The sequence below is a fragment of the Euleptes europaea genome, chromosome 2 (genome assembly GCF_029931775.1).
Source record: "Euleptes europaea isolate rEulEur1 chromosome 2, rEulEur1.hap1, whole genome shotgun sequence".
In the NCBI taxonomy this organism is placed as follows: domain Eukaryota; kingdom Metazoa; phylum Chordata; class Lepidosauria; order Squamata; family Sphaerodactylidae; genus Euleptes; species Euleptes europaea.
Window position 1 is genome coordinate 5,042,840 of NC_079313.1, and position 22,862 is coordinate 5,065,701.

The 22,862-nt window shown below is 52.1% G+C and overlaps 1 protein-coding gene across 2 annotated transcripts in view; it reads left to right on the top strand.

The window, feature by feature from the left end:
* The first annotated feature begins 1,955 nt into the window (after positions 1 to 1,955).
* MIDN (midnolin) overlaps positions 1,956 to 22,862 on the top strand; it is a 38,467-nt gene continuing 17,560 nt past the window's right edge. The window contains exons 1-4 of one of the 2 annotated variants that reach the window (XM_056845580.1): positions 1,956 to 1,979; positions 11,807 to 12,032; positions 13,931 to 14,018; positions 14,799 to 14,861. In XM_056845580.1, the coding sequence (XP_056701558.1) occupies positions 11,815 to 12,032; positions 13,931 to 14,018; positions 14,799 to 14,861 (369 nt within the window). In that variant the 5' untranslated portion in view covers positions 1,956 to 1,979; positions 11,807 to 11,814. Of the gene's footprint in view, positions 1,980 to 11,419; positions 11,455 to 11,806; positions 12,033 to 13,930; positions 14,019 to 14,798; positions 14,862 to 22,862 lie in introns of those variants that run through there. The other variant, XM_056845581.1, reaches the window with a different exon arrangement.

Consider the following 22,862-nt stretch of genomic DNA (forward strand, 5'->3'; position numbering starts at 1 on the left):
GAAGGCGATTGTAAAGGAGGGTTGCCAACCTCCAGATACTAGCGGGAGATCTGCTATTAAAACTGATCTGCAGCCGGGAGAGGTCAGTTCCCCTGGAAATAACGGCCACGTTGGCCATTGGACTCTATGGCACCGAAGTCCCTCCCCTCCCCAAACCCTGCCCTCCTTGAGCCCCGCCCCCAAAAACCTCCCAAAAGGGACCTGGCGACCCTAATTCGTTTTTTTTAATATAATTTTTTTATTTTTATAATATAAAACAAAACAAACAAATACAATAATAACAAAAAATAAAAATAAAATACAAAGAAAATACAAAAGAGTATCAATTATAATTATACAAAGTTATAAAGGTCAACAAAGCCAAAATACCCTTTTGACCCTCCACCCACCTTAAAAAGTGACCCTTCTGACTTCCGCAGAAGTGTCTAAACAGTTTTAAAAGTTGTTAATAATAATAATAATATAAAAGTAAATAAACTTGTTTCTATAACTCACTAACTAAAATAGTAAAATCCATTTTTGCCAGTTTGTCCCAATATGTGATGGCCTTTGCCCAAGTCTTTTTTGAATTCTTCCATGTCTTTTCCATGTAGGCATTCTGTTAATGTGGCCATCCACGAATGGAAGGTTTATTCATTCACTTGCTTCCAAACCGGAGCGATGACGACGCTTGCAGCCGCAAACCTATATGGACAAATGACCCTATCCTGACTACCCTTTTTTTTTTTTCTTGCGGGATCCCCAAGAAACGAAACGCAGGTTTTCTTTTGACTTTCTCATATTAATCAAATTATTAGTTTCTATAATAACTTTTTTTGGGGGTTTTTTTTTTTGTAATTGTAAGCGGGTTCGAGTCTGCCTGGAGTGGTCGAGAAAGCCGGCCTCCAGCAAGCCAGCTCTTCTTCTTCTTCTTCGAGGCAGGGGTCCTGACTACCCTTTTTTTTTTTCTTGCGGGATCCCCAAGAAACGAAACGCAGGTTTTCTTTTGACTTTCTCATATTAATCAAATTATTAGTTTCTATAATAACTTTTTTTGGGGGTTTTTTTTTTTGTAATTGTAAGCGGGTTCGAGTCTGCCTGGAGTGGTCGAGAAAGCCGGCCTCCAGCAAGCCAGCTCTTCTTCTTCTTCTTCGAGGCAGGGGTCCTGACTACCCTTTTTTTTTTTCTTGCGGGATCCCCAAGAAACGAAACGCAGGTTTTCTTTTGACTTTCTCATATTAATCAAATTATTAGTTTCTATAATAACTTTTTTTGGGGTTTTTTTTTTTTGTAATTGTAAGCGGGTTCGAGTCTGCCTGGAGTGGTCGAGAAAGCCGGCCTCCAGCAAGCCAGCTCCTCTTCTTCTTCTTCTTCGAGGCAGGGGTCCTGACTACCCTTTTTTTTTTCTTGCGGGATCCCCAAGAAACGAAACGCAGGTTTTCTTTTGACTTTCATATTAATCAAATTATTAGTTTCTATAATAACTTTTTTTTTTTTTTTGTAATTGTAAGCGGGTTCGAGTCTGCCTGGAGTGGTCGAGAAAGCCGGCCTCCAGCAAGCCAGCTCTTCTTCTCCTTCTTCGAGGCAGGGGGGCCGCCGCGCGCCAGGCCCTGCGCCGCGCAGCCCCTGGGCGCGTCTGCGGGCGTCTCCCGGCCCCGGCGCCGCGCGGAGTCTGCAGGGCCGTCGGGGGGGGGGGGCGGCGCCGCGTCCGCCGCCTCCTCCTCCTCCTCCTCCTCCTCTGCCGGGCCGGCCGTCCCCAGCCCCACCCCGCCGGCCGGCCCCGCTCCTGCCTCCCTGCGGGCCAGGCGGATCAAAACTTTTGCGCGCCTCGCCAGCCGGCCGAGAGCCGCCGCGCCGTCTGCCGCCGTCGGGGCCCGGGAGGGCAGCGCCGTCGCCGGGAGGATTTATCCCTGGGGGGCTTCGGAGCCCTTTACCCGGGAGGAGGCGGCGTCGGGGGTCCCTGCGCGTTTCCCGAGGCGGATCGGAGCCCGGCCGAGGCGGTGAGTCGCCTGTCGGGGGGAGACGGCGGGGCGCTCGGGGGTTCCCTGGAAGGGGGGGGTCTCCTCTCGAGGAGGAGCGGCCTGGGGCGGGAGAGGGGTGGGAGGGACCCCCCCCAGTAAAAGCCTATATCCCCCCCCCCAGTAAAACCAGACTCCCCCCAGTAAAGCCAGATCTTTCCTCCGGCGGCTTAAGGACTCGCCTTCCCTGCGCGCTTTCGCGGGGCGTCCGTCTGGATCGCCCCCTCTTTTTGGGGGGGGGACCCGAGGGGATCGCAGCCGGGGAAGGGCCCGAGCCGACTTCCCGGAGGGGTCTACTCGGGAGTAAGTCCCCGGGGCGGACTCCCGGGATTGCCGTCGGAGCCCCCGTTCCTAAGCTGGGGGTGGGTTGGGAATGGACGCGCGAACTCGGCGCGGGTCGCCGAGTCGAGGGGCGCTTACTCCCGAGGAAGCCTGCCCAGGCTTTCCAGCCCACGATTCCTCTCTCTCTTGCCCCCTTCGAAGAAAGAAAGGGACACCCCGTGGGAAAACACCATCGCTAAGGGAGTCCCAGAAAGGGGGCAGAACCCAGTTCCCGGGAAAGGGGTAGGGGGTGGGGGGTCAGCAAAGGCTCATTTAGTGAAACCCCCCCGGACCTCCCCCAGTAAAAGCCTCTCTCCCCCCCAGTAAAATCAGACCCCCAGTAAAACCAGATCTTCCTTAGCCAGACTCAAGTTACTTTGGAGTAGAGACAGAAGAATTATTGGCGATCCGGTAGGGGAAAATCCTGGCTCAGCCACAATTTGGGGTGGGGAGGGGGGTCCCGATCCTACCCAGATCATCCCCTACTAACGTGGTTGGCATGCTTCTGAGCGTAGGAGGAACGCCTTTCTGCCTTCTTGGGTGGTGTAAAGGGAGCCCCGAATCTTTATTTTTCAGTGGGGGGGGTCTTCCTCCTTCTCCCCCCCAACCCACCCCATGAGGACCAGACCCTTTACAAGGGTGGGGGGCAGAATTTCTCACCAGTCTGAACATAAGAAAGAAACAAAGACATGCAGTTGATTGTATTTCAGCACCCTGGGCTCGTTTTTATTTTGCTTTTATTTTTTAATGTGGAGGCGGCTTCTCTGTAAGAAGAGGCTGGTTCCGAGAGCGAGTTCGAATCCAACCCGGGCTGCTGGGTTATGGCTGCACTCCCTGTCGGAGGCTGGGGCGGCGACACCCACCCCCCTCCCACCCACACCCTGCCGCGCATTCTGCCCACGTAGGCAGACGGGGTCTGCTCCCCCTCCGCCTCCCACCCCCTCCCCACCCTTTGTGAGAGAATCCACTGCCTCCTCCATTCATCTGCTGCCTGCCAGGTTTCGGGGAGGCCAAGCTCGGCTACAGGACGCCAACACTGTGTGGGGGTTTGTCTCAAGAGAGGTGCCGGGGCTCAGGCCCTTCCTTCGGACCCGGACCCCCCCCCCCCAGAAGCATGGATGCTCTCTTTGTTTCATAGAAATGTACTCTGTACGCACTCAGAAGCTGTTTTTTTTTAAATCCACTAGCCAGCTTGAACCCTAGGAGGGGGTGAGTCCCGGTGGGAAAGCGTGGGGACCTCCAGGGATCTTGGCTGCGTCTTGCTTTTCTTCGGTACAAAGGGACCCACTGGGGACCTCCAGGGATCTTGGCTGTGCCTTGCTTTTCTTTGGTACAAAGGGACCCACTGCGATCCCATGGTCACCTCTTCTCCTGTGTCCCAGGGAAACTGGATCCGGCCTGTGTTTGGCTGGGGCTGGTTCCCCACATCCTCGCCCGCTTTCTTGTTTGGGTCAAGGAGCCTCCCCCCCCCGTCCCAAAGAGAGATTTTTGACATTCCTCCTCCTCGAATCACCTTCTTGAGGCGGAAGGCCGGACTTTGGGATAGCCCTGTGAGCAATCCGAAGGCTATGGAGGTGTGGAGGGAAGTATTCAGATCAGAGAATTGTCTGCCTCTTCTGGAGGAAAGGAAATGTCAGGAGGAGTGGGTAATCCAGGGAATGTGCTATTTAAAAAAAAAAGCCGCCTTGCTTTGTGGGGTGCAGTGGTTGGAGTGTGGGGGGGCTAGGATCTGGGGACCCGGGTTCGAATCCCCGCTCTGCTGTGGAAGCCTGCTGGGTGACCTTGGGCCGGTCACCCACGCCCCTCAGCCGAACCTACTTCGCAGGGCTACGGGGAGGATAAAATGGAGGAGAGGTGAATGGCGTACGCTGCTTTGGGGAGAAAAGCAGGGTGTCGGTCAAGAAAGACAAAAATGAAAAAAATTAAAATGGGACTTTCCGGGGCAAGGCAGGATTCGCCGCCCCAACACCCTGAATATGGCTTTTGTGCTGCCCGGATATGATGGTCCGGGGCCCTTTGTGTTAGGAAAGACCTTTTTTTTTTTCTAAAGGGTGTCCTTCCCAGAGCAGCCCCCAGCGGTATTCGGGGCTGAGAATCCAGGCTACAAAAAGATGTGTGGCTGGAAGTGTGCACAGATGCCCCTTTTTTGCGCAGAGACCCGCTGGGTGCTTTGGAGGTTGCTCTGCTCTTTGGCCAGAGAGAGTCGACCCTGATTTATGGCGATCTCCGGGCTCTTGCTTGCGATTATTAGCAAAGTGCTGACCCCGTATTGGCGTGCATGTGCGCTAGAGGGTTCCTAAATGGGTGGGGGGAGCTTTCCCTTCTGATTTTGAAAGCTAAATACAGGGAGGGTTGCTCTATCACCTTTTCCTTTCCCATCAAGTACCCTCCTCCCCGCCTTGTCAACAGCAACCTGGCCAGAACAAACAACCGGGGAAGCGCAACTGGGGAAGCATTGTGTGGACTGTGGCCCGTGGACCAGGTGTTCAGCCCTGGGAGCATTTCTAGGGGTCTGGATGTTGTTAAAGGCACAGGAGTGAGGGGAGGGGAGGAAAGGGGGCAACCTGGCTTCTAAAAACCTCTCCCCGAGGGGACACGTGGTTGGAAAGGCCCTGTGGGTTTCGCCCAACCGTTCTGCGGCCTAAAATAGTTCAGGGACTCGCGACCTTCTCCTTGACCTGGCAGTCTTTGGCGTGTCTGGAGAAGTCCTTCCAATTGGAGCAGATCTTGCCTTTGAGGTGGCCCTGAAAGCTCAGCCGTGGTTTTTTGGTTCCTAAGCATGGTTCCGGGGAAGTGCCGTAGACCAAGGGCTTGTTCATTCATATTTTTCCCTCCCCGCCATGGAGTGTACATACCCAAAGGAATTTGCCATTGGTACATTGGAGGGGGTTAAGCAAACAGAGGCTTTATGGGGTATGAAGCTTCACTTTCCAAAAAAACCCAGTTTTGATTTGGCAAGTTCATCTTTTAATTCATGCCGATGTTTCAGACCCACAGAATTCTTCCACGATAGCTCAGAATAATAATTCTGAGCTCAGAATAATAATTCTTCCATGATAGCTCAGATTGGTGCTGTATACCAGTTTGTGTTTCAAAATGTGGTCTTGTTTATAGTGTGGGGGGGACCCTCTTTCCATTTTGCCTGAAGAAGCGTCCTTTCCAATGCAATTTTTTGCCTGTTCCTACAATATCGGAAGACGCTCCAGTCGAAAAGATCTCCACCCCCTTCTTGGTTTTCCGCCCTCAGCCGCAGATCACCAAAAGAAGAATAATTCTTGCCGTAATCGGCACAGTTATTCTGTGCCCTGGTCAAGAGCTCATTTGAAATCGTACGCTCCTTCGCTGATGGGACATATATATATATATATATATATATATGATTTGCTAATGAGGCTCTCTAAAGCACCCTTTATACTGATGCTGCCACCCAAACAATTCCGCCTACCTCTCCGGCACCCTATTGTTCCTTAATGTTGATATTTTAGTCGTAGCCAGCAGGTGGCGCCCTTGCTCTGCTGACTCATTCTAGACTGGAGAATCTCTCTCTCTCCCTCTCTCGTCTTCTCCCCCCCCCCCAAATAAATTCAGTGTTGCCAATCATAATATATAAAATTATGTTGTTGTAAAAATCAGCTAATAACTCAGTGGCTGTATGCAACAGGGCCAGGCCATCTGATTCTCTGCACAGTTCCTTAATACCCTTCTGGAGGGGGACCGGTTGGGGGAAGGGAAAAATGCATTCCAATCTTATTGCAACCTCGAAGAAAAAAATAAGAACATAAGAAAAGCCCTGCTGGATCAGACCCAGGCCCATCGAGTCCAGCAGTCTGTTCACACAGTGGCCAATCATGTGCCTTTAGGAAGCCCCCAAACAAGATGACTGCAGCAGCACCATCCTGCCTGGGTTCCACAGCACTTAAAATAATAGGCATGCTCCTCTGATCCTGGAGATAATAGGGATGCATCATGACTAGTATCCATTTTTACTAGTAGCCATGGATAGCCCTCTCCTCCATGAACATGTCCCCTCTTAAAGCCTTCCAAGCTGGCAGCCATCCCCACATCCTGGGGCAGGGCGTTCCACCATTTAACTATGCGTTGTGTGAAGAAATACGTCCTTTTATCAGTTTTCAATCTCTCCCCCTCCAGCTTCAGCAGATGACCCCGCGTTCTAGTATTATGGGAGAGGGAGAGAACCTGAAACTATGTCCTGCTACATCAGTGTGGCTTTAAAAAACAAAACCTGAAACTGTTGCTCCATAATGCAACGATCCACGTTGCCAGGTCGTTTCCTCCAAAAGAGATTTCTGGCGGTGACCTCGGATCACTCCGGCCTAGGAAAGGGATGCTTGGAATTTTCCTAGATCCTTCACTGGCTTATCCTCCAGGCCTTTAAAGCCTCCGTCCTATTTATGAACCAGAGTAATTCCTCCTCTGGAGGATGCCTTTGGCCGCCGAGGCCCTCCGCCCACCCTCGGTTTGCCTCTGAGCGTATTTACACTGCATTCTTCCACCCTCAGACACTGGACGGCTACAGACGGCTACATGTAGGATGGGCAGAAGGGGTGTCAGAATACTTTAGCCTGCTTTTGAGAGTCATTAAGGGGGGGATACGTCAGGCTCTGCAGCCCTGCATTCTTTCCAGTGGAAATTTAATTCAGACCCCCCCCCCTTGCTGGCTCCAGAGGTTCCCCTGGGCTAAGATGCACACTTTCGAGTAGCCGTAAGGATTTCTCCCGCCCGTAGATTTTTTAAAATGTCCTTTGTCTCATGATGTGCTTTTATCTGTTCAGTACATTTTAAGCCCTCTTCTTCTGAGGAGCACCATGGTTTCCCCTTCCCTGTTTTAGCCTCACGACTACCTTGCGAGGTCTGCTCAGCACAACAGACTTAAGATCTCACCCAGTGAGCGTTATGGGAGAGTGGGGATTTGAACTCGGATCTCCCAGCTCCTGCTCTGGCACTCTGACCGCTGCAGCACCCTGATTTCCTGCAGAGGTTCACACACAGCTAGGATCCTCCCCACCCCCACGCACTGTTCCAGCTGAGAGACGGGATCAACGTAGGGAGGGATCCTCTCCAGACAGGCCCTGCTTTTCAGAATGTATCTGTAGTGCCTAGCTTGGCTTACTGCCTTGAGACACCTGGGGCTGTTTGCTCTTTACCTACACAGTGTTCTGCTCTGGTTTGTGAGAAGTCAGAAGTTAGCGGGTCAGTCGTCCTGTCCTCTTTTGATCCTACAGTGTGGCACTTTGACAGATGGGGGGGGGACAGAGAGAAGGGGGGAGTGAGCTTCCTGCTCAGGCTTCAAGCCAATGGAGCGAAACATCTGCTAAGTAAAATCTACTGTGAGCAACAGTTAAAACCATGCTAGAATAAGTTAAGAGTGACATTGGGCTTCAGGGTGATGAAGAGTCCAGTGTAGCTCTGCGGTTTGCAGATATGCTTCCTCCTACACTATTCCTGTTAATAAAAACTAGCCAGGGGGGCATGAGGAATTGTGGGGGGGGGCACAATTTGGAAATCTCACTCCTCACCCCCCAAAATTTCCCCTCCAGGATTCTCCTAAGTTGTCAGAGGATGACCACACACACACCCTCCTGGTTTTCTTTTAGCAGGCTCCCCGTGGTTTGTGCCCCTGGAACATGCCCTGTCTTCAACAGGCCTTTTTTAAAAATACTAGTCCATTTTCTTTTAATTAATTTAGAAAGTCCTGTTTTCTCGGCATACCTGGGGAACTTCCTGAATAGGTAGAGACCCCTTCCTTGTCTGTGGATGTCCAGTTCACCTGGAAGGGGAAGGGAAGGTGATTGCAAGCTGGTTTGATTCTTCCTTAAGTGGTAGAGAAAGTCGGCATATAAAAACCAACTCTTTTTTTTTTCTTCTTTTTCTTTTTCTTATTTTTCTTTTCTTTTACCAGCTGCTTTGGCAGTACAGCCAGTGTTTCATTTCTGGGACTCTAATGCAAATAACTCTTTATATTTTGAGGCGATTAATTTCTGGGCCTGCCTAGGCTCGCACGTTCTGGCGTGGAAGCCTCCTCTCCTGAGTCCCTGTGCTAATTCACAGTGGAGAGAGGCCCAGGGCACTCTGTACATGTTCTGTGGCATGTTGGTTTGTCTGCTTCCATGCATTGCAAAATAGAACTCTTGCACTAGATGTCACGATTTTCATTTCAGGGTGGGGGAAATGGCGTGTGGCTCCCAGACCCTTTATATTTGAATAATTGTGGCTCCTAACTTGTCCTGCCTCGCCTAAATTTGGCCATGTGTCATTCTGTAAAGCTGTTGAGACGTATCTTCTATTAGTCTGGAGGGGGAGCTAATATTAGTCTATAAGCTCTGTCAGGTGTGGGCATTCATTGTTACTTGATAAAAGGAGAAGCTGTTGGGGCCTCCATAGAAACAGAAGTTTATCCAGTGGTTCCACAGAATGAATTCTGCACATGCTCAGAGTTGTTTTTGATGACCCATCTGCCTCTTCCCAGGCCGGGCCGTAACATTTGGAAGAGGTTTTGGGGGCAGGCAGAGTAGAGGTGTCAGCTTTTAAGTTTTCGGATGTATCACTCAAAACTCTAAGGTTGTCTAGCTGTCCTACAAAGTGAACACATGAAGCTGCCTTATACTGGATCAGACCCTCGGTCCATCAGTGTCAGTACTGTCTACTCAGTCCGGCAGCCGCTCTCCAGGGTCTCGGGCAGGGGTCTTTCAGATCACCTACTTGCCTAGTCCCATTAACTGGAGATGCCGAGGATTGAACCTGGGACCTTCTGCATGCCAAGCAGGTGCTCTACCACTGAGCCACAGCCCCTCTCCTAGACCCTTGGTCCATCAAAGTCAGTATTGTCTGCTCAGACCGGCAGCGGCTCTCCAGGGCCTCAGGCAGAGGTCTTTCATGTCACCTTCTTGCCTGGTCCCTTTAACTGGAGATGCCGGGGATTGAACCTGGGACCCTCTGCATGCCAAGCAGATGCTCTACCACTGAGCCACAGCATTAAGTAAAATGCCCGTCATGGTAGTCCTTAATAAGATTTCTGGCTTTATTTATTTTTCAAGTTTCTAGCCCCATTTTGTTACCCTCACCTGTAATAACTGTGACACTTACACAACCAAGGCTGAGGTGGTGATCCAGATCCTGTGCGCTGTTACGTGGGAGTAGGCTCTGCTCAGTTCAGTGTAGCTTACTCTAAACCATGTACCAGGAGGCAGGGCTGCTAGGAGTGAGAGAACTGTGTGGAAAAGAGCAACCAAAATGATCAGGGGGCTAGAGCAACTGCCTTATGAGGGGTGGTTAAAACGCTTAGGGCTGTTTAGCTTGGAAAGAAGGCAGCCAAGGGGAGACATGGTAGAGGTCTATAAAATTATGCATGGGATGGAGAAAGTGGACAGGGAGAAGCTTTTCTCCCTCTCTCATAATACTAGAACACGGGGTCATCTGCTGAAGCTGGAGGGTGAGAGATTCAAAACAGACAAAAGGAAGTGTTTCTTCAAACAACGCATAGTTAAACTGTGGAACTCCCTGCCCAAGGATGTGGTGATGGCTGCCAACTTGGAAGGCTTTAAGAGGGGAGTGGACATGTTCATGGAGGAGAGGGGTAAAATGGATACTAGTCATGATGCATACCTATGGCTTCTAGTATGATGCATACCATGGTATGATGCATACCATGGTTACTAGTCAAAGTGGATACTAGTCATGATGCAGACCTATTCTCTCCAGGATCAGAGGAGCAGGCCTATTATATTGGGTGCTGTGGAACGCAGGCAGGATGGTGCTGCTACAGTCATCTTCTTTGTGGACTTCCTAGAGGCACCTGGTTGGCCGCTGTGTGAACAGACTGCTGGACTTGACGGGCCTGGGTCTGATCCAGCAGGGCTGTTCTTATGGAGGACACGGCTATCCATGGCTACTAGTCAAAATGGATACTAGTCACAATGTATGCCTGTTCTCTCTAGTATCAGAGGAGCATGCCTATTATTTTGGGTGCTGTGGAACACAGGTGGGATAATGCTGCTGCAGTTGTCTTGCTTGTGGGCTTCCCAGAGGCACGTGGTTGGCCACTGTGTGAACAGACTGCTGGACTTGATGGGCCTGGGTCTGATCCAGCAGGGCTTTCCTTATGTTCTTATGGAGGACAGGGCTATCCATGGCTACTAGTCAAAATGGATTAGTAGTCATGATGCATCCCTATTCTCTCCAGTATCAGAGAAGCAGGCCTATTATTTTAGGTGCCGTGGAACGCAGGTGGGATAATGCTGCTGCAGCTGTCTTGCTTGTGGGCTTCCTAGAGGCACCTGGTTGGCCACTGTGTGAACAGACTGGTAGACTTGATGGGCCTTGGCCTGATCCAGCAGGGCCTTTCTTATGTTAACTCTCATAACAAGGACAACGTTTTTAATACCCTGATGCATAATGCAAAAAAAAAATTAATAACTCTGGCCTTCAACCATCTTATTTCTATGAATAAAACAACTACGTGAATGCAATCCCCCCTCCGCCCCCCTGATTTAAAAATATTGGTTTAGGTTAAATTACCCAGCCGCTTTTTTAATTACACCCCTCCCCTCTCCCCCCCTGTTTCCAGATAAAGCCTTTTGTATCTAAAATTATAACCGCCTTTCCACACACGCCCTTTGCCGGGTCCTTGTATAGGAAGTTCTTTGTTGTAAAGTATATTATGAATGGCCCTTTAAAAAAAAGAGGGGGGAGGAAATAACGGGGGTTGGCTCTGCAAATGGGCGTGGGCGGAGAAGCGGCTCCGCGTCCTGGCCCCCGAGAAGCCCCGCCCACTAATTCGGCGGGGGCGGGGTCGGTGGGCCCCTTCCAAGTATCCGGTCTTTCTTCCACGTGGGGGGGGGGAGCCGGCGGGGCCTGCCGCCCATTGGCCCAGGGCGCTCACGTCTGGGCGTTCGGAGGGCCGCGATTGGCTGCGGCGGGGAGAGGGAGGAAAAGGATGAATGGGGAGGGGGCGGCGGGCCCCGCCCCCTTTTGGAACGTTTGATACGTTATAACTTCTCCCTCCTCCTCCCCCCCCGCCCTCTTCCTCCTCCCTTCTCTGTCTGTTCCCGGCTCTGGTTAGTTTCACTCCAGATCCGGGCAGCGGCGGCCGCTGCGAGGCCACGGGTTCGATCCCAAGGTGGGGGAGAAACTAAAAATAGATCTATTTGCAAAGAGCAAATCTCCCATTTAACTAAACGTCAGATCCCCTTTTGCATTTTATTTTTAATCGATTGGTTTTATTTTTTTTATTTTTTTTGCTGTTTAAGGCACAATTGTCTCATTTCTGTGCAGTTCTCGCGGAGGAAAGACAAAGACGTTTCCACACACACCCTCCGGGCGCGGTGGAGGATTTTTCTTTTTTAACCGTGTTTCCCTTAACGCCCTTGGACTTGTCCCGCCGGAGGGGAAGCCGGGAGCCTTCTTTGTTTGCCCGCTGCCTTTCTGGAGCTCTCTTAACCACCACCCTCTGCCCCCCCTCCCCTCCCCAGGTAATCGAATGGACCACCAACCCACCCCCAGGACTTGCAGCCGGGGGCCCCCAGCCTGCGAAGCCGTCCAGAGCGACCCGTCCATGAATGTTCACATCCACACGACCACCGGGGCCCGGTATGAACTCTCTGTCCCCCTGGAAGAGACGGTGGAAGGACTGAAGAGGAGGCTGTCCCAGAGGCTGAAGGTGCCCAAGGAAAGGCTGGCTCTCCTGCACAAAGAAAGGTAAGGATGGAGACCGGGCGCGCGTTCTTTGACAGGGGTGTCGTGGATTCTCTGTCTCGGACCCTGGTGTGATTTCAGAGGGGCTCGATGAAATGCAGGGGGGGGGGAGATAAACCAGATTCTCTCAACATGCATTAGCATGTGATTCCCTTCTCCTAGTCTTGTATCTGTCCGTTGTGAAACGGGGTAAATCTTCACCTTGCATGCATCAGAAGCAAAGTTTTCCCTCTGTAATTTGCCTGTGTCGGTACATCTATATAGATATATAATGCACTCTCAGCGCTGGTCCTTAAATCATTCGCAAATGTGCGTGTTGGTAAGTCATTGTTGCTCTGGTGTGTGTTTAGCATTGCACCTGTGCGTAGATTGCTTTCTGGGGGGGGGGGAGGAAAGACCCCTGCATGTTTGCACGCACGTCACCTCTTCGAGTGGGTGTATGCATTCTTTCTTTTAAATCTGCAAAGGAGACCGGATTCGTTTGTCACGCTGGTGTGCAACAAAATAAGGACGTGAAGAGTCTGTTTGTGCGGCTGGAAGCGTGTCGGTTGGCAGACCCCAAAATACCTCTTGCTCTGATGTCCCTGGATGGCACTGCCCCCCCCCATTCCTCTCCCCTAGCTTATTCTCTAGATGTGGAAAAAGTTCTTTTTCAACCAAAAACCTTTGCAAAGAGCAGAACTCCAGGCCAAGGCCGTTGCTCAAGATATCAGCCTGGGAGCATTTATGAAACTATTTTGCCTTGGGGGGGTGGACATGCCTCTATTATTGCTACTTATTGATCGTTCCTCCCCAGAGTAGGAAATCTATCACGACCCTCTTGGAGGAAATAGGGGGGATTGGGGGGGGATTATCCTTTTTCCAGATCTTGGTGGTGGATCATAGGAAATCTGTTATGGATTTCAAACCCCCTTTTTCTGATCTTGAACTTTTCCTCCTTTCCTGGAGGTGTCCTTTGTTCTGAAGGTGGAATCTGTTTAGCGGGCCAGTGCGCGCGCATGCACACACAAACACACCGGCCTCTTTGCACACAACACCTTGAATAAAGAAAATAAGAAACAGGGTCTCTTGCAAAGGAAGCTGCAAAATGAATCCCTGGCTGCCTTTTCTGTATTTTGCTGGGGGTGGGGGAGGAGAAAAAAAATCTTACTGCAACAGAGGCATTAATAGGTCTGGGTGGGGGGTATTTCACCTAGGTGGGCCTCTCCCTTTGTTTAAACAAATCCCCCCATCTTTGTTAGAGAATAGGATCCTTAAGATGCAAAGAGGGTTCCCCTTTTTATCCGATAAAACCTGGAATAGCCCCTCTTCCTCCCCCACATCCCCCCCCCGCGACAATTATGGAGGAAATGGTTTATCCTCTTAGCTGTTGAGCAAACATGGTTTCTAATTGTGTATTTTTTTTTGCATTGGGTGTTGAATTTCTGCTCCCCCCATCCTTTGAATCAAATTAAAAATCCCCCACCTCCTACACATTCTCCGTTCTTTCTTTCCCTCCCCCATCCCCGAATTTCAATAGATCTGCTGACTATTTTTTTTCCAGATTACTTTTTTTTTTAAACTCCAAGTCCTTCAGACTGCCTGGCTTTCTCATTCGCCAGTCGGAGGGTTTTGCAAAGAGACTTTCTTGACAGATGACTGCAGATCAGCAGTTCTGTCTGGGGGGCAGTAGGGAGAGACTTTTGATATGTTTACAGAAGGAACGGAAAGGGGAGAGACACGGAAATGCAGGGAAGAAGGTGGAGGGTGGAAGCAAAGGGGGAGGGAGATTATTGCAATGGGGAATGTCACGGCTGTATTTCCCCAAAATAATTTGCATGCCGTTTGCATTAAGGAAGCCCTTTTTGGAATCACCCTCGCTCAAGGTCATACTATATTTTGTTTCCTTCTCCCTTCTCCAGTCACCTTAATTCCGGCAAACTGCAAGATCTGGGGGTCGTGGAAGGAAGCAAGTTGACTTTGGTACCCACAGTGGAAGCAGGCTTGATGGTAAATTGGCGTTTCCCCCCCCCCCCTTTTCTGCCTATTTCACTAAAAGAGGGGCTTGATCTAAAAGAGGTACTCACCCCCCCCCCCGCAGCCTGTCTTTTTTTTTGTTCTAAGCAAATAACTCCGAGAGAAAAGGAGGAGAGCCCGTCTTATCCTTGACCCCCAAGGAGCACTGCTTCTTACGTTCTTATCACCTGATAACCTACATGTGTGAATGGACCATTGCCACTGACTTGTGTAACCCATGAAAGGGGAGGGGCTGTGGCTCAGTGGTAGAGCCTCTGCTTGGCATGCAGAAGGTCCCGGGTTCAATCCCCAGCATCTCCAGTTAAAGGGACCGGGCAAGTAGGTGATGTGAAAGACCCCTGCCTGAGACCCTGGAGAGTCACTGCCGGTCTTGAGTAGACAATACTGACTTTGATGGACCGAGGGTCTGATTCAGTATAAGGCAGCTTCATACACATTTGAAATAGAGTACTGTTTGTTGGCATTGGCTTCATGCATTAAGAGGGCGAGCAACCCGCAGGGCATGTTACGCACCTGCAAAAATGGCAACCAGTGTGTGTGTCCTCGCCCTGGTCATTTCTTTCTACATTTTATTTCGCTTCTCAGATAGATCCACAAGTTACAAAGAAGGAAGCACTGGCTGGTTTTAGTAACGTGGGACTTTTGTAAAGCTTCCTTATCTGGTCGCCTAGGGACGATCCTTTACTTGCCCTAGGCGATTAGGCAAACAGCAAACCTAATTTTTGTGCCTTTCCCCGCTTCTTTCGTTCACAGTCTCAAGCTTCCAGGCCCGAACAGTCCGTAATGCAGGCTTTGGAAAGCTTAACAGAAACTCAGGTAAGACCGCTCACATCTTGAAGAGGGGAGGGGACACAGTAGATCATCCGCCAGTGTTACTTTCTGAGGATTTTGCTGAGGATCTTGCTTTGTCTCGCAGTCCGGGGCGAAGGAGAGGGGCATGAAAAAAATAACAGCGGAACAAATGCAACAAATGCGGTTGTAGGATTAGGTCGGTGGTAAACGAGTTGTCAAATATGGTTCTCTGAATCATAGAGCCAGCCTGTATATGTGGGTTTTTTAAAGCAAAGATAAAGCAACATGCAGCTATGTCAAGTTTCTAGTCCATAGGGCTCTTCTCTTGAAAGCGTGTGCTTGATCAAGGTCAAGAAAGGTCAAGGTATTCTATGCAGGGGGCTTCTGTCCCCCCTCCCCCCCTGGTTTATTTCTTTGTCGCTTGTATCTGCACCTCTGTTGTTCTTTTTTGGGGGGCAGGGAAAGTTTATTCTCCAACCACCCATTGAGCTGTGATATCGCCAACACATTGGGGAGGGAGGCAAAGTTCTATAATCTTTGTAATAGGAAGTGTTTTGGGATTTGGGCCCTTTAAATTGTATATAGACACACTGAGCATGATCCAGCCAGACTAGATCTCTGATAAGACCCATTGATTTCAAAAGTGGGGGGTGAACACCAGGGTACATATCCCCCTCCCTCTCTGAAATCAGTAGGCCCTTTAAATGCTTGATTTTTGGACGGATTTTTACCCAATGTATAATGTGTAAGATTATTGTTTATTTGTTTTGCTTTCTTGGTTTATTGGTTTTGGTATGGTTTTTTTTTTTGGTAGTAATATGGACCTTATATATGGACACATATCTAATGTTTTTGAGAAGCGAAGCAAAACAGTCTTTGCCCAGTATTTCCATTTCCTCCCCCATCCTTCCCCCAGTTGCAGGGGTTCTCAGTTGCTTTTCCAAACCCAAAATGCTTCTGGTTTTACACATCTGCGAGGAAGTGGCATTTGGGGAGGGGGGGATTAGACAACTGAACGGGACTCCGAGAACCCTTGAGAGACCTCTGCAACAATAAAATCTCCAGGTGGATAGGACCGATCTGTAGAAGAAAAGCAGATAATTTATGTTTTGGAAAGGGTATTTCACGTTTATATTAACAGTCATTAAACGTTAGACCCTCCCCTCAATTGCCTACTAACAAAGACACTCGCTGGGCCTTTTTGGGGTGGAAACCCAGTTCCGGCACCCTCGCCCTTGATCGTGGACTTGGTTCCACTCCGGATTTGTTCCCCGGCCCTTTCTGCAGCATCGTGTGGCTTTTGTGTTTGGGGACTCTGTTTCCTTTGTTTCTGTCCCCTGCCCCCATTGTAGGCCGTCTGTAAAAGATGGCCTCTTGGTATTGGGTGGGTAAGGGGGGGTCCCTTAAAAACAAGAGGGAGGGAAACGGCTGTCTGTCAACCTTATCATGAGGATGGGGGGGGGGCTAGATTTGGGCTTCTTTTGTTTCTAAAGCTTGGAAGCACTTGGGTTTTGTGCAGCCGTCTCCCCCCCCCCCCCCACCCACCCAGCCTTATTTTGATGGCTATTCCATCTGTGCCAATTAAGATTTTAATTACGTTCTTGTTCTTAAATGCACAACGGCCTTTTGGTGGAGATCTACCAGATTCTTAAAAGGATAACCTGGTGGTTGAGTCGATTGTGCTTGGCAGGGGAAGAGGAAATGAACCTGGGGGGTGGGGTGGGGGGACTTCTCTCCTGCAACATCCCTCCCCCCGCCCCGCGGTCTCCTGTTAGCATCCTCAAAAGCCACCCTAGTATAAAATCCCCCCTTCTTCATTCTACCCCTTATCCTGTCGCTGTTCGCTTTCGTCTACCTTTTTGGAGTTTCTCCGGCACGCATTTCCCATCTTTTTATATGTGACTGCATAATAGGGCCACCTGGTTAGCAGTGGGGGGGGGGGGGAAATGAGAGACGCCAAGGGGGTGTGGCAACCCCACGTGGGATGCTGGGAATCCTGGGGGCGGGGTGGGGGGCAGGAGGGCACGGCTCTGCTTAAAATTCCTGCTGCCTCATTGCTTGCCCGGGAGGAGGAGGAGGGGGTGGGGAAGGTCTTTGTATGTCAGGGAGGGAGCCACCGAGCCTCGGGAGGGGGAGATTGGAATTGGGGTGGGGGCTTAGAGACTGCTTCTTTGCATCTACAAGAGAAGCGTAGGGGGGGGTCTTAATTTTGGGCTCTCTCCTCTGCAGCGGGGTGGGGGGCGGGATTGGTGGCTGCAGAAAGGGAAGGGTGGGGGCTAGCCTATTGATGGCAGGGGGCCCTGGGGAAGGGGGGGGATCGCGCCCAGCGCCAGCCAGCCATCTGTCTGCGGGGAGGCTGGCTTTGATTATGTGGCTCCGGTTGTCGGCCTGAGCATTCCTTCCAGGACTTCTTCGACATTTGCTGCAGCTTGTTTGTGTGTGTGTGTGTGGGGGGGGAGAACGCAAAGCATGTGCCCCCCCCTTGCTTGCGTCTGGGGCAGGGAGAGCTTGTCGGTAAAAGAGCAGGCGGGCTGGCTGGCTGGAGAATAAAAAGGTCAGGGCCCCAAAGTAGAATCTCCCCTTTAGAAATGTGGGCGCCTGACCGCTTTGGAATATGTTATAGGGGGGGCGACCCTACAGGGTATCCCGGGTGGGGCGGGGGAGCCCCCCCTCGCAGGAGGGGGACGCAGATGCTGCTTTTGCTCCTCTCCCCTTCTTTCCCCGCGCATGCCAGTTGGCTTGGCCGAAACGGGAAAGGCGCTGCCGGTTGCTGGGGGGGGGAGATTTTCCAGGGGGGAGGCGAGAGGTGCCACACCCCTCCTTCGTGCTTGTGGTTGCTTGCATCAGGCAAAGGTTGCCTTCCTCTGGCTTCCGCTTGGATATGCGTGGGGGTTGTTTTCTTTTTCTGGCGTTGGGCGAAGATGAGTGGTTTCGAAGAGCCTCGCTTAGGGGTTTGCCAGCTCTGGGTTTGGAAGTTCCTGGAGACTTTGGGGGTGGCGCCTGGGGAACGGCAAGGTTTGGGCAGGGGCCTCGGGGGAGCGGGATGCCCTTGAGGTCACCTTCCCAAGCAGCCGTTTCCTCCAGGGGAACTGGTCTCCGTCGCCCAGACATCAGTTGTAACACTGAGAGGTCTCCAGATCTGACCTGGAGGTTGGCAACCCTAGAAGGAGGGGGACGTTTTGTCGGGTCAGGCAGGGTGGATCCAAATTGCACGTCGGCGTCGTCCCCGCTAAACCTCTGGGGGGGGGGGCAAAAATGGGCTTGGATTGGGACTAGAGCCAATTGGGGTGTGGGGCAGGGGAAGGATCTTCCCCGATATCCTAAAGTGGAAATAACCAAGGGTGACTTAATCCCCAAGGTTTACTTCATGTACACCTCACCTTTCTTCCCGATGGGGACACAAAGCGTCACTCTCCTCTCCTGCATTCTGTCCTCACAACAACGCTGTGAGGTAGGCTGAGACGTTGTCGAATGCCCGACATCCTGTTTCTTAAGCCTGGTCCGCCCAGCGTGGACGATCCCACTTCAGCCTCCAGCTTGAAGGAGCCCGTTGTGGAATGGTCCGCCTCATTTCCCCCCAAAAAATCCCTGCAAAAGAAAGCCAGCATAGCAAGGGAGCGATGCCTCTCTCCCTGCAGTGCTTAGTTTTCTCTTTGGAGGATGTTTCTGTTTGCACAAAGCTGGGTCCCCACCCCCCATTTAATGACATAAGAAAGGCGTTCTGGATCAGACCAAAGTCCATTCACACAGCAGTCTGTTCACACGGTGGCCAACCAGGTGCCTCTAGGAAGCCCCCAAACAAGACGACTGCAGCAGCACCATCCTGCCTGTGTTGCACAGCACCTAATATAATAGGCATGCTCATATGATCCTGGGGAGAATACTTATGCATCATGACTAGCATCCATTTTTACTAGTAGCCATGAATACTCCTCTCCTCCATGAACATGTCCACTCCCCTCTTCAAGCCTTCCAAGTTGGCAGCCATCCCCACATCCTGGGGCAGGGAGTTCCACAATTTAACTCTGCGTTGTGTGAAGAAATACTTCCTCTGATCAGTTTTGAACCTCTCGCCCTCCAGCTTCAGCAGACGGCCCCGCGTTCGGGTATTATGAGAGAGGGAGAAAAGCTTTTCCCTGTCCACTCTCTCCATACTGTGCACAAATTTATTTGTACTCTGAAGTGGCAACCCCCTGTTCTGCCACCTCATCCTCCAGCATGCGTGAACCCTTGTGGAATAGGAGTGGGGGGGTTCGGAGCAAATGGCCGGCCTGGTTTCCCAAGGTCAGGAAAAAGGAACGTCCAGCGATTCTCTGTTGTGTGTGTTTTTGCTCCTTGGCTCTGGGTGGAACGAAGTCTCCCAGCAGTATCTTATCAAAATGCTGGGCGGGGGGGGGGGGGGTACTGCTTGTCTCTCCTCGCCCCCATCATGCGTTCCTTGCTTTAACGGCCAGATCTCCCCTGGTGCATTTCAAGGGTGTACTATCTGGTGGCCCCGGATGACCTTGGAGGGTGGCTGAAGAGGGAAACCAGCTCTCCCCCTCCCCTCCCTCGCTGCATATCCCTTAGCCGACGCTCTCCGCCTAGGCAGCCTTCCCCAGCGGGCACGGGGTACGTGCCCCCTGCTGTGGCAGAGATGCCACCCACTGGCAGCGGAGAACGGGGAAGGGTTACCTCGGGCCAAGCTCTGTCGAACGTACTTTGTGCGCAAAGGGAATTCAGTGTACCCTGACTCATGCCTGGTTTCTGGGAATAGGATACACTTGAGCTGAGTTCAGAGGCGATCAATTATATTCTTCTCTTCCCCACCCACCCCCCAAAAAAATGTCTCCTGGAAGGGGGGAAAGAAACCTGTCTGGATCCAAGCAAAAGAACTGTTCTCAGACAGTTGGCGCTGTCTCTCTCTCTCTGTCGCTGGAGGTGATACAGTTCCCAAGAAAGTATTTCTTCCCTTCCCACCCATTCCACTCCCAAGGGTGAGATCTGGAAGCTGCTTGCTGTCGTTGGTAAACATGCAACTCCCCCCCCCTCCCGCTCATCTTAACCAAGGGCTGGGGCTTTAAATCATGAGAACATAAGGAAAGCCCTGCTGGATCAGACCCAGGCCCATCAAGTCCAGCTGTCTGTTCACACAGTGGCCAACCAGGTGCCTCTAGGAAGCCCACAAGCAAGACGACTGCAGCAGCATTATCCTGCCTCTGTTCCAGATCACCTAATGTAGTAGGCATGCTCCTCTGTAGCAGGCATGCTCCTCCTGGAGAGAATAGGTATGCATCATAAGAACATAAGAGAAGCCCTGCTGGATCAGACCCAGGCCCATCAAGTCCAGCTGTCTGTTCACACAGTGGCCAACCAGGGGCCTCCAAGAAGCCCCCAAACAAGACGGCTGCAGCAGCGTTATCTTGCCTGTGCTCCACAGCACTTAAAATAATAGGCCTGCTCCTCTGATCTTGGAGATAATAGGGATGCATCATGACTAGTATCCATTTTGACTAGTAGCCATGGATAGCCCCGTCCTCCATAAGAAAAGGGGAGAGGCCTTGGCTCAGTGGTAGAGCCTCTGCTTGGTAAGCAGAAGGTCCCAGGTTCAATCCCCGGCATCTCCAGTTCAAGGGACCAGGCAAGTAGGTGATGTGAAAGACCTCCGCCTGAGACCCTGGAGAGCCATGGGGAGGGGCCGTGGCTCAGTGGTAGAGTCTTCTTGGCATGCAGAAGGGCCCGGGTTCAATCCCCATCATCTCCAGTTCAAGGGACTAGGCAAATAGGTGATGTGAAAGACCTCTGCCTGAGACCCTGGAGAGCCGCTGCCGGTCTGAGTAGACAATATTGAGTTTGATGGACAAGGGTCTGATTCAGTATAAGGCAGCTTCATGTGATCATGTGTTCAAAAGCCCTGCTGGGTCAGACCCAGGCCCATCAAGTCCAGCAGTCTGTCCACACAGGAAGCCCACAAACAAGACCGCTGCAGCAGCATTTATCTTGCCTGCGTTCCACAGCCCCTAATATAATAGGGCTGCTCCTCTGATCCTGATCCGTTGTTGGGCAAACAAGCAGTTCTGCTTCAAATGGGTGTGGGGTGTCCAGCTCCCCAGTTTGTTGGCTGACGCCGGACCCCTCGGCTTTTGGACATGCACGCTAGTGCCTCTGAGCATGCGCCGTCTCCATTGTTTGGCACTCAGAAGCTGTGCTCCGTGGCTGAGTGGGGCTAGGGTTCTAGGCACGGCTGTTCCGCGCGCTCTTTCATCTCGAGGCGGGGTTGCCAAACTCCTGGCGGGGCCTGGAGATCTCCCAGAGTTACGGCTGATTTCCAGACGACAGAGATTTGTTCCCCAGGAGAAAATGGCTGCTCTGGAGGGGGGGGGTGCGACGGCATTGTCCCTCCCCCAAACGCCACCCTCCCCAGGCTCCACCCCCAAACCTCCAGGAATTTCTCCACCCAGGGTTGGCAACCCCATCTTGAAGAAGAAAAGTTCATGTTTACGGGCCAGGATTCAATTGGAGCTCTGAATGTTTTTCATCGGGTGGTCTGGGCTGGGAACCCTCCCAAGCAGAGCTGGGGTCTCGGGTCGCGTGCAGAGTGCCCGGGAACGGCAACCGGTCTTGAAGGGGACGTGGCGGGGGTCAGCATTTGCAGGCTGCGATTTCAGGAGGTCTGTCTGCCCCTTTTTAAATGTCTGGGTGGCCTTATGCTTGTTCTGGCTCGAGTGTTTGGAGCAGCGGGCACGTTGGGAAATCCGGGGCCATAGCGGGGCCTTTTCCCCCGGGTTGGGGTGCGGGCTGGCTGTCCCCAGCGCCGACCTTGCGGAGCCTGCCTGGAGCTCCTGGCAGATGCGTTAGGGGGGGTGAAGCATTTCTTCCCACCTTCCTATTTTTTTAAAAAAGAAAATCGAAGCTGCAAAGGAAGTGTTTTATTTTTAGCGCCGCTGGGAGCTGGTGGCATTAAGGTGGCGCGCGTGGGTGCCCGGCCTGGCCTCCGATAATGACGGCGCGGGGGTCAGGGAAGGAGGCCCAGGGCAGGAGTGAGTCAGCCTGCCCGCCCCACCCAGGGACGTCTCTGGCAGGCTCCCAAACGGCCTCTGACGTCAAAGGATCCATCCGAGGGAGGGGAAAGGAGGGATGGAGGGGGAGGGCAGATCGCGGAGACGCCAAGCTCTTCCCGGGGAAGGGGCAGGAGGTTGAGTGGTTAGAGGCAACGGCAGAGGCTTCGGAACGAGGGGAAACCTCCGAACGTGTGGCGCGGTAGCCAAAGCTCTGGGACCGGGACCGGGTTCGAGTCCCCGCTCGGCCGGGGAAGCTGGCTGGGTGACCGTGGGCCGGTCACTGGCACTCAGCCCTAACCTACCTCACAGGGTTGTAGGGAGGGTAAAGGGGAGACGCTGCGCCGCCCTGAGCTTCTTGGAGGAAGGGGCGGGTTGGAAATACCCTAGACAGGTTCTGCGCTTTGTAAGGAGGCGGCTCTCTGCGCACGCTCAAAGGCACCTTTGTTTTCTGAAATTGCTCTCTGAGACATTTGCTGGTCTCAAAACGCGGGCTGTCGTCGCGGCGGTTTTGTGTTGGCGCTGATCCGCACAGGGGGGGTTTCTCGCTGTGTTGGCGCCGACCCGCGCAGGGGGGCTTCTCGCTTGGGTCGCTTCACAACAGCCCTGCGGGGTGGGCCATCGCTGTAACCATTGGGAGAGCTTTGCCTGGGGCTGCGGTAGGGGATTGCAAGAGGCCACGCTCTCGGTTAGCATCCCTGAGGGAGGGCCAACCTGGCATTCTCCCACCCCCACCACAAATAAAACCTTTCGAGAGGGTGGTGGGTGCGAGCATCACCGAAACAGCAAAGGGGTCGGGGAGGGGGCGAGCCGCACCTTTTCTAATCCGGCAAATGCTTCCCCCCCCCCATTTTTTTAATTTTTTTTTGCATATGGTAATGCAAATGTCTGTGTGGCAGCTGTGCTGGAAGAGAACAAAGAAGCGCCTTCCATTCAGCCCCGGAAGAAAAGGGGGACCGGGGTAGGGGGAGACGCGCAAGCCACGCAC